The following is a 15,472-nucleotide window of genomic DNA, read 5'->3' on the forward strand; positions in this document are numbered from 1 at the left end:
GGCGGAGAGGCTTCAGGGGACTCCGCTGGGCATGCGCGAGACGACTTTGCGCACGCGCCTGGGGTAGCAGCCTTCGAAAGGGCCTGGAAGCCCCGCCCCGCTTCTCCCCGGGAGGGGGGTGTGGTCACGTGGGCCGCGTCACGCTCTCGGGCCAGAGGGGAGGGAGGGGGGGTCGCTGGAGTGGGGTTTGTTTCCGGAAGTGCCCGCGCTTCTGCTGGGCCTGAGCCGAGGCCTGACCCGGCCCGCGGCTCTCGCTGCTGCTGCTACTGCTGCTGCTGCTTTCGTTGAAGCCGGAGCCGGCCAGCCAGCCGCAGGGATGGAGATAACCAGGAACAGTGAGTCCGGCTTGGGTCGGGGAGAGGGTCAGCGACGAGAGCGCCTCTGAGCATATGCAGAGTGGCCTCCCGCCGCCCTTCCTCTTGGCTGCCCCTCAAGGCAGGCTGAACTTCCTGCCGTGGGGGTGGGGGGAGGCCAAGGAGGAAACCTGACCCCCCCCAGAACAGGTGTGGGGTGGGCAGAGGCCCAGATCCTCTTGCTATTCAGGCTGCCCCTGATCCCTCCAGGCTGATATTTCCCCCCCTCCCTCCCCACACATCCTTTATAATGCCCCCACCCCCGCCCCAAAACACCCACAACACCTCCATTCATACCCAAAGGCTCTTCCTTTGCCATTTGCTTTCCCACATTGGCCCCATTTAGTAGTGCACTTAATGTATTATATTGTGTTTTAGGTGGTCTGTTTCCTTCCTTCTCTACTGGTTATTCGATCTATATATATATATGTATTGCATTCCCCCCATTTTATTTTATTTTTTAAAAACACGACCAGCTACAATACAAAAGGGAATTGAGAGAACTGTGACGCTGAGCACCGTGTGCGTATCTGCAAAAAGCCTCTTCTCTGTGTCATGGATGGGAGGGAAAGACCCTTCTGTTGTTTTCATCGGCTTAAAAAAGAAGAAGATTATGCTGGAAGGAGAGAGTCTGTGGGGCGATCGTTTCCCAACAGGCTTGTTTTGCGTAGTGGCCATCCACGTGCACCGCGCTGGCTTGCAGTCTGTCGCTGCAGTTCTACGTTGGAGTATGCCGGCTAGGATATGATTTATAAGAAGCAGAGGAAAACAGGGAGATGGAAGCAGGAGGAGATCAGTTTCGTTTTCTGCCTGATCTGTAATGCATTGGGCTGGCCACTGTGAAAACAGGATGCTAGGCTAGATGGGCCATTGGCCTGTTTCCAGAAGGGCTCTTCTTCTGTGTGTAGGTTGAGTTGTACAGTTGGGGACAATCTGCTCTTATGTATTGCTGTCTCAACACTAACACACACCCCAATTTTGACACTTTCCCCTCTGGCCACACATGTTGCAGCCCATAGCACGTGACAGAAAAAATACTGAACTACTGAAATGCAGTTTAAATACAGGGTTTTTTAAAAAATAAAATAAAAAATAAACCAGTTAACTGTCATGCAAGAAGCTGGGTTTACAATTTTATTGCAACCTTGCTTTTTAATGACACCCATTAACAGATACGCTGTGGCCAGTAACTGAAATAAAACCATCCATTAACGGATACATTTCTAGTCTTCCAACTACCATTTTTGCCAGACAGTTCTATCCATTTACAAAGAATAAAAAAATGAATAAATTCTCCTTCCTGTATAGAAGCATCTTTCATACAGGGACAGAAGCCTTGGGTATGTGTGGCATTCCCATTTATTTCATCTTCTCTGGTAAAATTTACATGGCCATAGGGCAGTCGTCTCAGCTTCACCCGTGTGTCTCCTCCCCCCTTCCATAGGGTATCTATGTGCAGCACAGGTGCACTTTGTAATTCTTAATTAAAACAAACAAACGGAGATGGCATTGGTAAATGGACAACATTTCCAACTTCCACCCTCAGACCTGCCCCATCAGAGTCCTACTAGGGAGTGTCTCGGCTGTGTGAATATAAAAATAGAAGAAGAGGCTACCCCAGATGTTGTTGGACTACAACTCCCATCATCCCTGGCCACTGGTCATGCTGGCTAGGAATGATGGGAGTTGTAGTCCAACAACATCTGGGGACCCACAGGTTGAGAAACACTGAGCTACTGGATCAGGCAAGTGGCCCATTTAGTCCAGCAGCCTTGCTTTGTCTGACAGTAGAGATAGAACATAGCCATCAGGATTAGTAGCCATTGAAGTAGCCTTCAGATGTGAAGGAAATAAGCAGCTATCGTATCTTTAAAAGGCATCTGAAGGCAGCCCTGTTTAGGGAAGTTTTTAATATTTAATGCTGTATTGTTTTTAACACTCGGTTGGGAGCCACACAGAGTGGCTGGGGAAACACAGCCAGATGGGCCAGGTATAAATAATAAATTATTATTATTATTATTATTGAATTGCTAAGGATTTATTTTCATCCTATCAGCATCACCTAGATCCATTTCTTTGTGAAATGGAAAGGGTTTTGTCATTTTCGCTATGGAGCAGAAATGTCTTTTTTAAAATATATGTTTGGAGGAAAGGATGGTGGGGCAGATAAGAAGCTAATGCAAGAGGTGGGGCATTGCACACTGTCAAATTGTCCCCAGTCATATCACGATGGACTCTGGTCCTGGAACATCTGGTGTAGGCAAAGATGGTCCCTGTGTTGTCTGTCCCACACTAGCTGGAATGGGAGTGCTGATGCTTAAAGTAACTAGAACATAATTGGACAATGGTGGTACTACATATTAACTGCAACCCATGAAAATGCCTAGGTCAGCCTTTCTCAACCTGTGGGTTCCCAGATGTTGTCGAACTACAACTCCCATCACCCCTAGCTAGCAAGGCGAGAGCTCAGGGATGATGGGAGTTGTAGACCAACAACATCTGGGGACCCACAGGGTGAGAAGTTCTGGCTAGGTGATCCTTAATGTGCTTGGTGAATGTGTTATTTCAATTACAGAGCTGCGACTGATTCTTCAGAGGTAGAGGGGCAACCATATGTGCTTTGCCCACTTTCATTTCTCAACATGGTCTGTTTCTTTCTCTCTCTTGCCTACAGATTTTAAGGACAATCTCAGCAAAGTTTATGAAGCTATCGAAGAGGCAGACTTTTTGGCTATCGATGGAGAGTTTTCAGGTATAGTGCATTTCATGGAATTCTCTCTTATAAATGTAAAGATCTGAATTTGCAGCTCCTTGCGGATCGCTGCTCTGGAACACTGTTGCTTATTGATTATGGGGAGGCTGACGGGATATTGGTAAAAGCCGATCATAGGATTCTCCTACACTTTCTGTGTTCTGTCTTTTGGGTGTAACAGAGAAATGATGCAATGTGGTACATTTTTAGAGAGGGTGGGAAAGGATTGAGGGACATGAGGATTTCTTTTTTTTAAAAAAAAGAAGTGTTTATTGATTTATAGGCATTTGTAGCCCACCCTTCACCATGTGGTCCCAGAGTGGGTAACATAATTCAACTTTTGGAAGCTGTGTGCTTCTGAATACCAATAGCCTGAAATCACAGTAGGGGAGAGTTCTGTGGCACTCAGCAGGCTCTCCATATGTTCTTATAATAATAATAATAATTTATTATTTATACCCCGCCCATCTGGCTGAGTTTCCCCAGCCACTCTGGGTGGCTCCCAATCAAGTGTTAAAAACAGTACAGCGTTAAATATTAAAAACTTCCCTGAACAGGGCTGCCTTCAGATGTCTTTTAAAGATAGGATAGCTGCTTATTTCCTTCACACCTGAAGGGAGGGTGTTCCACAGGATGGGCGCCACTACCGAGAAGGCCCTCTGTCTGGTTCCCTGTAACCTCACTTCTCGCAATGAGGGAACCGCCAGAAGGCCCTCGGCGCTGGATCTCCGTGTCCGGGCTGAACGATGGCGGTGGAGACGCTCCTTCGGGTATATGGGACCGAGGCTGTTTAGGGCTTTAAAGGTCAGCACCAACACTTTGAATGGTGCTCAGAAACGTACTGGGAGCCAGTGCAGATCTCTCAGAACCGGTGTTATGTGGTCCCGGCGGCCACTCCCAGTCACCAGTCTAGCTGCCGCATCCTGGATTAAGTGCAGTTTCCGGGTCACCTTCAAAGGTAGCCCCACGTAGAGCGCGTTGCAGTAGTCCAAGCGGGAGATAACTAGAGCATGCACCACTTTGGCGAGACATCTTCCAACCCCCAAAGGCCTCTGCAGAAAGGCCTGACATCGAAACGTATGCAGTGATGAGGCCAAACGTACTTGTGGGTGGGCATCCTCTAATCCGGGGCCACCACAGAAAAGGTCCTGTCATGTAATGCTGCCCTGTGAGCTTCACAGGACAGTAAAACTACCAGCAGCGTCTTCCCTGCAAATCTCAACACTTGGGTGGATCTATATGATATGTGGTGTTACTTGAGATACCTGGGGCCCAAATAATAATTTAGGGTGTGATTTAAGCATGCGCTGCAATCATTACGAATTAAATTTGTATTCCCATAGCTGCTCTAATGCATCCCTAAGAGGCTTGTTCAAACAACCTTTTTATACTTATTAGGAATTAGTGATGGACCATCTGTTAGCGCATTAACGAATGGCTTCGACACACCTGAAGAAAGGTATCAAAAACTTAAAAAGGTAAAAATCTTAAATCATTGCGTTACCGTGCTTCGTCGATGAAATATTTTGGACACGGGGTTGTGACATCTGTGTGCCGGACAGATTTCTGTTGCTAAGTACAGCGCTGCGGGGAAACATTTTCAATAAATAGAAATTCAGTGTTGCAAACCAGGCACAGAATGGAAGACTTTCTTCTGTGAATAATAGTCCTCTTTGGGCCACAAGCTTTTATTGGGTCAGGTAGAAGGGTTGGTCTTGCTACAATCCTGTGCACGTTTACTTGGGAGTAAGCTCCCTTGAACACAGTGGGACTTGCACAGAAGTGAGTAAACGTGTAAACTTGCGAGGGGGTCTCCACATCCTCAGATATTTTATTGGAGGGCCCAAAGGAACCTGGGCCCCTCGGTGTTGGCCCCTGTGGTCGTGCTGTTGCAATCAGGCCCTGCTTGCAGACTTCTGATCGATCACTGAGAACAGCAGGCTCTTCTTGCATTCTAATGTGTGCATTTATCCGGTTCTCCCATGGTTTCTTTAACTGGAAAATAAATGTCCTAAACTACTTCTTCCCTTTCTCCACATCTTTCAAGAGCTTGAGATATTTCTGCTGTGCGTTGTTTATATTCTGTTTAGAAACATGCTGGGGTTTTGTTTTTTCTAGTGACCCACGATACGGTCTTCCAGGTTTTGTTGGTCAGCATCTCTGACCAGTGGCCTTGCTGGCTGAGACGCAAGAGAGCTGAAGTCCAGCAGCATCTGGAGGGCGTTGCGTTGAATACTCTGGAGAAATTCTTGATTCATGTACAGTGTTACCTCTGGATGCGAATGGGATCCATTCTGGAGCCCCGTTCGCATCCTGAAGCAAACACAACCTGTGTCTGCGCATGCGCAGGTCGCAATTCACCGCTTCTGTGCATGCGCGTGACATCATTTTAATCGTCTGCACATACGCGAGCGGCGAAACCCGGAAGAAACGTGCTCCGTTACTTCCGGGTCGCCGCAGAGCATAACCTGAAAACGTTCAACCTGAAGCACATTTAACCTGAGATATGACTGTACAAAGTGCCCGAATTCAGTGGGAAATGTAATTTAGTGACCCTTTAAGTTTTGCTCTGCTGTGGGATTCCTGCGGCTCCTCGGAATGAATAAGCTGACTGTTTAGATCTTATTTTTGTCTTGTCACCTCCAGCATTCCATGGATTTCTTGCTGTTCCAGTTTGGCCTTTGCACTTTTAAATACGATCTCACAGAATCTAAGTACGTGGCTTTCTTGACTTGCTGATACTTTTAAAGCTTAGCATGTTGATAGCGACAGCCCCATCAACTGACCTCCCAAATCCTTTGCCTTTCCTAGGTACGCTATAAAATCGTTTAATTTCTACATCTTCCCCAAACCTTTCAATAGAACGTCGCCAGATGTGAAGTTTGTCTGTCAGGTTAGTGAGAAATTCGCTTCATACATTTTTGCATTTCCCCTTTCCTTCCGATGCTGTAACGGGGTTGGGTGCAGTTCAAAGCAAAGCCTTTCTTTGGGGCCCACGTTTTGCGTTCTTCGCCACTTAAAAAAAAGTCAACTTTCACTGGGTTCGAGTAATTCATTCGCCTTAAAGCTTCTTCTTGTTTTCTCTTCCAGAGTTCAAGTATAGACTTTTTAGCAAACCAGGGATTTGATTTTAATAAAGTTTTTCGCAATGGTAAGTTTCGTTTTTCAACCTGCCATAAAGTGTATATTCTCATAATACTGATGTTTCCATAGCTATAACTTCCATCTTCCTATTGATGCATCATCTCAATTGCAGTGAGTTTCTTCAGGATATTTGCCCAGCACAGTCTAACCACTACATAATATAATAATCTTCTAAAGCCCCTGTAGAATTGTTGCTTCCAACTTCTTTATGCATCTGTAACAATGGCCATATACTGAAACAATTATTCGGCTTAGGTGTTAACGCAAAGCCATTGTTTACAGTGCTATATGCATGAATAGGAAGGATCTTGAACAAAGCTCTCTCCCTCCCACATGGCCAGGAGAACTTTGCTAGTGTTTACTTTGCTAGTGTTTTCCCTAACCAGAGTTTGTTGTTAGAATCATAGATTGTGGTTTAGAACTACCTCTGGTCAATTTCTCACGAAGCCAACTTTAAACCATGAAGCCGGCTTTTTGAGAAACTGACCTGATTATTATTATTTTTTAACCCAGTCTCTGGTTCCTATAAAATTACACAAACCAGGATTAGGAGAAACTGGAAGTAAGTCGTTCTGACCATGTGGAAAGAAGTGGTGTGTGTGTGTGTGTGTGTGTGTGTGTGTGTGTGTAAGTATAAGTCCAAGTTTTCATTCAAGATCTTTCCTGCTTGTGTGTGTGTAACACTAAACAATGGTTTAGCATTGCCTTTCCCAAGCTGATGCCCTCCTGATGTTTGCTTGTTTAATATTACATATATACTCCCATCTTTCCTCTGTGGAGCTCCAGGTGGCACAAATGGCTCCCCTTCTCTCCATTTTATCCTGATAACAGCCCTGTAAGGTAGACCAGGTTGGGAGATGCTGGCTGGCCCAAGGTCACCCGGTGGGGATTTAAACCCTGGTCTCCCAGGTGGTGCTGTGGGTTAAAGCCTCAGCACCAAGGGCTTGCCGATCGAAAGGTCGGCGGTTCGAATCCCCGCAGCGGGGTGCGCTCCCGTTGTTCGGTCCCAGCGTCTGCCAACCTAGCAGTTCAAAAGCACTCTCGGGTGCAAGTAGATAAATAGGGACCGCTTACTAGCGGGAAGGTAAACGGCGTTTCTGTGTGCGGCTCTGGCTCGCCAGAGCAGCGTTGTCACGCTGGCCACGTGACCCAGAAGTGTCTTCGGACAGCCCTGGCCCCCGGCCTCTTAAGTGAGATGGGCGCACAACCCTAGAGTCTGGCAAGACTGGCCCGTACGGGCAGGGGTACCTTTACCTTTTACCTCCCAGGTCTACAGTCTAACCACTACATAATATAATAATAATAATAACCTTTTATTTATATCCCACCCTCCCCGGCCGAAATCAGGCTCAGGGCGGCTAATATCAAATCTCTAACATTAGTATAAAATCAGACAATAATCTGGAAGGTGTCAGGTTGGTGAAGGTTGGTTTACCAGTGCATGAGAACCGGCCTTATCCGTTCCCAAGCTGCAGTCTTCACCCATTTCTCCCTCTCTCTCTCTCTCTCCCCCTCTCTCTCTCTCTCACACACACACACACTTTGGGCCACAAAAAGCATCACCATTTCTCTTTCTTTTAAAGGAATCCCTTATTTAAATCAAGAGGAGGAAAGGCAGCTACGGGAGCAATATGACGAAAGGCGATCCCAAGCCAACGGAGTGGGGGCCTTGTCGTACGTGTCCCCCAATGCTTCGAAGTGCCCTGTGACCATTCCAGAGGACCAGAAGAAGTTCATTGAGAAAGTAGTGTAAGTGGAAAAAGCGATGCTCAGAAGTTCTGATGTCCTCACTAACTTATCTATTTTGAAACCGATTCAGAGCAGTGATTTTCTGAACTAAGCTGTGTTTCTCTTTAGGGGCTGAATTAATTTATACCAGGATATATATGTGTGTGGGACGCGGGTGGCACTGTGGGTTAAACCACAAAGCCTAGGACTTGCCGATCAGAAGGTCGGCAGTTCGAATCCCCACAACGGGGTGAGCTCCCATTACTCGGTCCCTGCTCCTGCCAACCTAGCAGTTTGAAAGCACGTCAAAGTGCAAGTAGGTAAATAGGTACTGCTCTGGCGGGAAGGCAAACAGCGTTTTCGTGCGCTGCTCTGGTTCGCCAGAAGCGGCTTAGTCATGCTGGCCACATGACCTGGAAGCTGTACGCCGGCTCCCTCGGTCAATAAAGCAAGATGAGCACCACAACTGCAGAGTCGGTCACGACTGGACCTAATGGTCAGGGGTCCCTTTACCTTTATATATGTGTGTGTGATATGCTGGTTTGTGTGTGTGTGTGTGTTTCCTCGTGTGTTTCCTCCCTCTCTCTCCACTTTCAAGTAAGTTTTACTGACTGGTTCTCTGATGTTCTGAAACCTGTTAAGCTACGGTTCCCAACGTAGGGCACACAACCCACAGGGGTGCAATTTGATTTTTAGGGGGGGGGGGCAATTCGAGAATGAGTTAGACCAAGTTAATGGCCTTTTAGCTTCCTCCACGTGAATAGGAGAATAGTAAGAAATAATTATATGTCACGGGGGGGGGAGGGGTAGTATCAGGATTTTAGAGATGCTTAGGTGGGACATGGCCAGAAAACGGCTGGGAACCACTGCTGTAGAGAGAGGAGCCAAGCTTCGCGTGCTGGAGGTCCCCAGCTCAGTCCGCGGTCTCTCCACTTAAATGGGTTTTGGGATTGCATCATCGGACAATCTTCACTTGAGATCTCGGAGGGCTGTTGCTAGAGTTGACTAGTGAGCTGCACTGGTCAAACTTGGGAGAGAGAAGCTAACTGAATACTTTCAAACAAGACTAATGCATCTCCACTCCCATTGTTCAGCCCGGCCACTGAGGTCCAGCGCCGAGGGCCTTCTAGCGGTTCCCTCACTGTGAGAAGCCAAGTTAACAGGGAACCAGACAGAGGGCCTTCTCGGTGGTGGCACCCGCCCTGTGGAACGCCCTCCCATCAGATGTCAAAGACAACAACAACTACCAGAGTTTTAGAAGACATCTGAAGGCAGTCCTGTTTAGGGAAGCTTTTAATGTTTGATGCATTACTGTATTTTAATATTTTGTTGGAAGCCGCCCAGAGTGACTGGGGAAGCCCAGCCAGATGGGCGGGGTATAAATAAAAAATTATTGTTATTATTCCACCAGGTGGCTTGGGACCTGGGTACTTCTCACTGCTGGACTCAAAACTCCCATCAGCCTAATGCAAATGAACTTTGCATATTTCTCTCCCTTTTTCAGAGAAAGGATAGAAGACCTCCTGCAGAAGGAAGAGAGCACAAATTTGGAGCTGGAACCATGCACAGGGTCAGTTTCTCTAAAAACAAAGTTGGGGTCTTGGGCAGAGTTTATGGCAGGGGTGAGGAACATCTTCCCCTCAAGATTTTGCCAGGCTGTGGCCCCCAGCATCCCCAGCTGTTGGTCCCGTTGGCTGGGTTTGATGAGAGTTGTTGATGAGAGCCAGTATGGTGTAGTGGTTAAGAGCGATAGTCTCGTAATCTGGGGAACCGGGTTCGCGTCTCCGCTCCTCCACATGCAGCTGCTGGGTGACCTTGGGCCAGTCACACTTCTCTGAAGTCTCTCAGCCCCACTCACCTCACAGAGTGTTTGTTGTGGGGGAGGAAGGGAAAGGAGAATGTTAGCCGCTTTGAGACTCCTTAAGGGGAGTGAAAGGCGGGATATCAAATCCAAACTTTTCTTCTTCTTCTTTGTACAACAATATTTGGAGTTCCCCACCCCTGGTGGAGGGTGGGTGGAGAGAAGATAAAATAGGGAGCCACTCCTTCCTCTGGAAAGCTTAATCTCTCTCTCTCTCTCTTTCTCTCTCTAGATTCCAGAGGAAACTAATTTATCAGACGCTTAGCTGGAAGTAGGTTTTGTGTTGCATTGATGCTATCTGTTGCGAAAAGAGAAGGGGTTAGGAAAGTGGGAAGGAACTAGATTGAATAAAAAGTTAATTTTATTAGAAAGATAATTTTGGAAAACTGTTACAAGGTGATACAATGAAATTCAGTAAGGGGGGCATTTGAGGAAGTCAAGTTACCAATGTAAAGTGATATATGTAGTTGTAATAATTTTCTTTTGTGTTTAGTTTAGTTTATTGTAGTGTAGTGTGTTTTTCTTTGTTGTATGTTTTGTTATGTTTTCTTTATGATAAATGTGGAAAATCAACAAAAACATTGAAAAAAAAAGATTGAATAAAAAGCTGTACAGTCATACCTTGGTTTTCAAATTTAATCTATTCAAGGCAAGTTTGATCCTGGAACAGTTCGAAAACCAAGGCGCGGCTTTTGATTGGCTGCAGGAGCGTCCTGCAGCTGATTGGAAGCTGCAAAACCCGCGCCGGACGTTTGGCTTCCGAAAATGGTTTGAAAACCGGAACAATCACTTCCGTGTTCCGATCGTTTGGGAGCCAAAACATTTGAGTTCAAAGGCGTTAGGCTTCCGAGGTTGCACTATTTTTACCACCACTTTTGAAGGGTGGCACAAAGTGGTCATTTTGTGTTTGATAATCAGTGAACTCAGGAGGACTAGCACCCTGCGCAGTTCAAATAGTAAGCCCTTGTGGCCTTTGCTTTCCCACCGGGCTGCCTTTATATGGTCCTTGCCTTTGCAGAGACTCCTGATCTAGCACATTCCCTGAACTCTATCAGCTTATGCAAAACCGACACCCACACACCCACCCACCCACACACCCGCCAAAAAAAATTACTCGGATGTTAACTCTTGTCTTTCACGGTAGGTTTCCGAAAGGCATCCATGTCGAAACTCAGGAAACGGAGAAGGTGGGTAGGAACGTATTTTTGAAAGCTCTCCGTTTAATGCAAACTCTGACTTGGTGAGATTCACCGGTGCCTGGTGCTCAGTGAGACTCGCAGGGCGGAAGGCAGGGAGAGACAGCAGGATAGGAGCCCATCTGCCCCGGGAGGAGCAAAGCGAAGGCAAGGTGGTGGAGGCGATGTCAGGGTCCTCTCCAGTTGGACTCTCCCCTCCTTCCTCCCCTGCTGCCCACCATTTTGCACGTTACATCATTTGCCCTAGTCCTTTGAAATTGTGAGCCGCCTTGGCAGAAAGGCAGTGCTCAATGCAATAGATAATTGGACCAAGCCAACCATCAACATCCTTTTCCCTGCTGAGTTCCACAAGGGTAACATGGACACTGAGGAGGAGGAAACTGACTGACAGGGCCACCTCTAGGGTTGTTGTAGGTAAGAAGGCAAGGGTGTGTTGTGACAGATGGAAGCAAAGCCGAAATCATATTAGCTGTTTCTCCTCAAGGATTTGTGAGGCTAGAGCAAGGATGGCCAGCATGGCACCTGGGGGTGCAACGACACCTTTGAGATCTTCACTTGGTGCTCACAAAGCCTCTGATCCCCAAACTCGAAGAATCATAGAATTGTGGGGCTGCAGAGACCCCAAGGGTCATCCATTCCCACCCCCTGCAGTGCAGGAAACTCAACTCAAGCATCCATGATAGTTGGCCCTCCAACCTCTGCTTGAACACCTCCAAGGAAGGAGAATCCACCACCAGAGAGCCAGTGTGGTGTAATGGTTAAGAGCGGTAGTCTCGTAATCTGGGGAACCGGGTTCGCTTCCCTGCTCCTCCACATGCATCTGCTGGGTGACCTTGGGCCAGTCACACTTCTCTGAAGTCTCTCAGCCCCACTCACCTCACAGAGTGTTTATTGTGGGGGAGGAAGGGAAAGGAGAATGTTAGCCGCTTTGAGACTCCTGAAGGGGAGTGAAAGGTGGGGTATCAAATCCAAACTCCTCTTCTTCTTCTTCACCTCCTGAGGGAGACCGTTCCCCCGTCAAACAGCTCCTACTGTCCCAAAGTTCTTCCAAGTGTTGAGTTGGAATCTCCTTCCTTGTAATGTGAAGCCATTGGTTCGAGTCCTACCCCCTAGAGCAGGAGAAAAGAAGCTTGCTCCATGTTCCATGTGGCAGCCCTTGAGATATTTGGTGGCTGTCATATCTCCTCTCAGTCTCCTCTTTTCCAGGCTAAACATACCCAGCTCCTTCAACCGTTCCTCATCAGGCTTGGTTTCCAGACCCTCGTAGCCTCCTTGGTTCTGAGGTGGGGAGGGTAGTTACCTTTCCCCCCACCCTTGACACGTGCATAGAGGTGAGGTAGGAAGCCAGAAGCGTGATGTTCTTTCCCACTTCCTCTTTCACCTCTATGGGCTTTTCTCGGCTCAGATTAATTCCGCTGGATCTGAGTTTTACCTAGATGCTTTGGAAGAGCCAAGTGTGTACATGTGCACACTCATGTCTGTGTGGGGGACTGATTCTCGGGGGACAGAGTGACCAGAGAAGTTGGTAGCCATGGCAGTCGCTCGCGTGTGCCCACCAATGCCTCAAAGGTGACTTGATAGCCCTAAAGCCTGTGCAGGTTTCCTGCTCCATCTTACATCTTCCTGCAGTAATTCCCCTTTCTCCCCAACTAGAAGGAAAGATACATTATCATTAGCAAAGTGGATGAAGAGGAGCGAAAAAGGAGAGAGCAGCAGAAGCGAGTGAAGGAGCAGGTTTGTGGCTGCATCTCCTTTTCGTTTCAAAAGGGACGGGGGATCTGGGGGGTTGTGGGTGCTGCTGTTTGAGAATCGCAAGGCCTTGTGGCTCATTGGGCCTTCGCCCTCTTTTTCTCACGCTGGGATTTCTTGCTTGCAGGAAGAACTCAAAGACGCGGTGGGGTTTTCCCGAGTCGTTCACGCTCTTGCAAATTCCGTGAGTTTTGCTGCCTTGGGGGGGGGGGGTTGCCCCTATGGTGGGGGTTGCAATTTCCCAACTTGCGGTTGAGAACTTGAGAATCAGTTTCCCTTCTTTAGATAGCCTGTCCATCGGAGGTGAGATGTGTTGCAACAAGGCACGGAGTTTCTTTGGTAGTGACACTCCAGCTATAGCAGGGGTGAGGGACCTCAAGGGCCACATTCTGCTACAAGCAAACTTTTGGGGGCCGCATGCCAGGGGCAGGTCCTGATGCAGAAGCGGGCTGAGAAACTGATGCCCCTCTTACCGTTGGCTACTTTCCAACTTGCAAACACACACACATCTCATTCCCATCCAAGCACGTAAGATGAATGAATGATCAAGGAACCTTTCCAGCTAGGCAAAAATCACTTGAGGACGGCTACGGAAGGATGTGGCCTGGGAAGATGAAGCAATGCCTATTGAGAGTCCCATGGGCCAAACAGGAAGGCCTGGGGGCCCCTGGTCCTGAGATCCCTCACCTCTGAGCCATGGAAAGTGCTTCCTAGGAAGATATTCCTAGCAGACACACGTTATATTTTAGGCATGGGATGTAGGTGGCGCTGTGGTCTAAACCACTGAGCCTCTTGGGCTTCCCGATCAGAAGGTTGGCGGTTCGAATCCCTGCAACAGGGTGAGCTCCCGTTCCTCTGTCCCAGCTCCTGCCAACCTAGCAGTTCGAAAGCACACCAGTGCAAGTAGATAAATAGGTACTGCTGCAGCAGGAAGGTAAACGGCATTTCCGTGCGCTCTGGTTTCTGTCACAGTGTTCCGTTGCGCCAGAAGCGGTTTAGTCATGCTGGCCACATGACACAGAAAACTGTCTGTGGACAAACTCCGGCTCCCTCGGCCTGAAAGCGAGATGAGCGCTGCAACCCCATAGTCGCCTTTGACTGGACTTAACCGCCCAGCAGTCCTTTACCTTTACCTTTTTCACCTTTGTCTCTTAGGCACCAGATATATATTTTTTTATTCACCCTTAAATTTTTAGATTGTTTTACTTTTATCTGCAGGATGGGTGGGTTTTTTTTAGTTTTTGTTTTGCATGTAATGTTTTTATTTTAGCAAACCACCTTGGAATTGTTGATAAAAAGGGATGGATAGAAGCGTTTTTAACAAGTAAAATAAAGTCTCTGTCGTTTCTTAAAAGTCCTGCTGTAGTACAGTACAGTACCACTGTAGTGGTATCTTTCTCCGAGTGTCTGTGTGTCTGTGTGACCATGTGGGCGGTCCCTTATCTCATGCCTTTGGGCTTGTGAATGGTTCTTCACAGGGCAAACTTGTGGTTGGACACAACATGTTGCTGGACGTCATGCATACGATCCACCAGTTTTACTGCCCGCTACCTGAGGTGAGTGGTCCTTGCAGTGTGGCCAACATTTCCACCTGAACTTGTGCTGCTGTCCTTCCAAGAGAAGCCAAAGGTCTTCTTTCAGGGGCAGTGGCGTAGCGTGGGGGGTGCAGGGGGGGCCGGGCGCACCGGGCCCAACATCTGGGGGGGGGCGTGCTCGCACTCGCAGCTCTCTGCCCCTACCTGGCTCACTCACTCTCTCTCACTGCAGTGCTGGCTGTGCGAATCCGATCCGAGCCGCCGGGTCGCCGCCCACTGTGGAGGAGAGGGTGCCAGGCGTGCGGTGCGGTGCGGAGAGAGAGCGAGGGACTATCTGGGGGAGGGACAGTGCAGCGGGGGGGCGCAAATTACTTGCCTTGCCCCGGGTTAGGGGGCGCAAATTACTTGCCTTGCCCCGGGTGCTGACAACCCACGCTACGCCACTGTTCAGGGGTAGCCGATGTGGCCCTCTCAAGATGTTCTTGGACTATAATTCCCATCAGCCCTAGTCATGCATGGCCAATGGCCAGAGATTATGGGAGTTGTAGTCCGAGAACACCTGGAAGAGACCACGCTGGCTTTCCCTTCTCTGTTTAGTCTAGCATCCTGCCTTCCATCCTGAGCAGCCAGAAAGCCCATCAGCAGCGAATTAAGACTACAGCCTCCCTAACCTTTGCTCCCAGTTTAACTGATCTTCAAAAGTGGACTGGTTTCCCGTTTTGCTATCCCAGCTAATTGTCGTTTATAGATCTATCCTCCCCAGGAACTTGTCTAATGCTCTGTTAAAGCCATCTGAGCTTGGAGCCATCACTACATCTTGAGGCAGAAGGTTCCACAAGTTAACGTCATGTTGTATGAAAAAGTTATTTTTTTAATCAGAGTTTTGGCTTCATAAGGAAAGGAGAGAAATTTCTCTCCTCACTTTTGGCACACCATGTTGTAACTCGCCTCCCCAAATGGTCACCCTCCCCCCCCCTTCAAAACTAAAAGGCCCCAAATCTTGTAAATTTCCCTCACATGTGAGCTGCTCTACCTCCCTTATAATTTTTGTTGTCTTTATCTTACTTTATTCCACCTCCGCTATATCTTTTTTTGAAATACAGTGAGCAGAACTGTACCCAAGTATTGTTGTACACAGGTTTGTACATAGACAT

The 15,472-nt window shown here is 48.0% G+C and overlaps 2 protein-coding genes across 5 annotated transcripts in view; one reads left to right on the forward strand and one right to left on the reverse strand.

The window, feature by feature from the left end:
• The window catches only part of CIITA (class II major histocompatibility complex transactivator), a 1,021,617-nt gene that overhangs the window by 124,043 nt on the left and 882,102 nt on the right, over positions 1 to 15,472 (reverse strand). The window lies entirely within an intron of this gene.
• PARN (poly(A)-specific ribonuclease) overlaps positions 159 to 15,472 on the forward strand; it is a 44,701-nt gene continuing 29,387 nt past the window's right edge. For all 3 annotated transcript variants that reach the window (XR_014504919.1, XR_014504920.1, XM_083413571.1), the window contains exons 1-13: positions 159 to 335; positions 3,028 to 3,105; positions 4,504 to 4,583; positions 5,752 to 5,819; positions 5,917 to 5,998; positions 6,196 to 6,256; positions 7,833 to 7,998; positions 9,482 to 9,547; positions 10,071 to 10,109; positions 10,983 to 11,025; positions 12,688 to 12,768; positions 12,911 to 12,967; positions 14,262 to 14,339. Coding sequence is in view for 1 of the 3 variants with exons in the window: in XM_083413571.1 (XP_083269697.1) it covers positions 317 to 335; positions 3,028 to 3,105; positions 4,504 to 4,583; positions 5,752 to 5,819; positions 5,917 to 5,998; positions 6,196 to 6,256; positions 7,833 to 7,998; positions 9,482 to 9,547; positions 10,071 to 10,109; positions 10,983 to 11,025; positions 12,688 to 12,768; positions 12,911 to 12,967; positions 14,262 to 14,339 (918 nt within the window). In the remaining 2 variants the exon portion in view is untranslated. The remainder of the gene's footprint in view (positions 336 to 3,027; positions 3,106 to 4,503; positions 4,584 to 5,751; positions 5,820 to 5,916; positions 5,999 to 6,195; positions 6,257 to 7,832; positions 7,999 to 9,481; positions 9,548 to 10,070; positions 10,110 to 10,982; positions 11,026 to 12,687; positions 12,769 to 12,910; positions 12,968 to 14,261; positions 14,340 to 15,472) is intronic.

Source organism: Podarcis tiliguerta (assembly GCF_965153285.1).
Source record: "Podarcis tiliguerta genome assembly, chromosome: 14".
In the NCBI taxonomy this organism is placed as follows: Eukaryota; Metazoa; Chordata; class Lepidosauria; order Squamata; family Lacertidae; genus Podarcis; species Podarcis tiliguerta.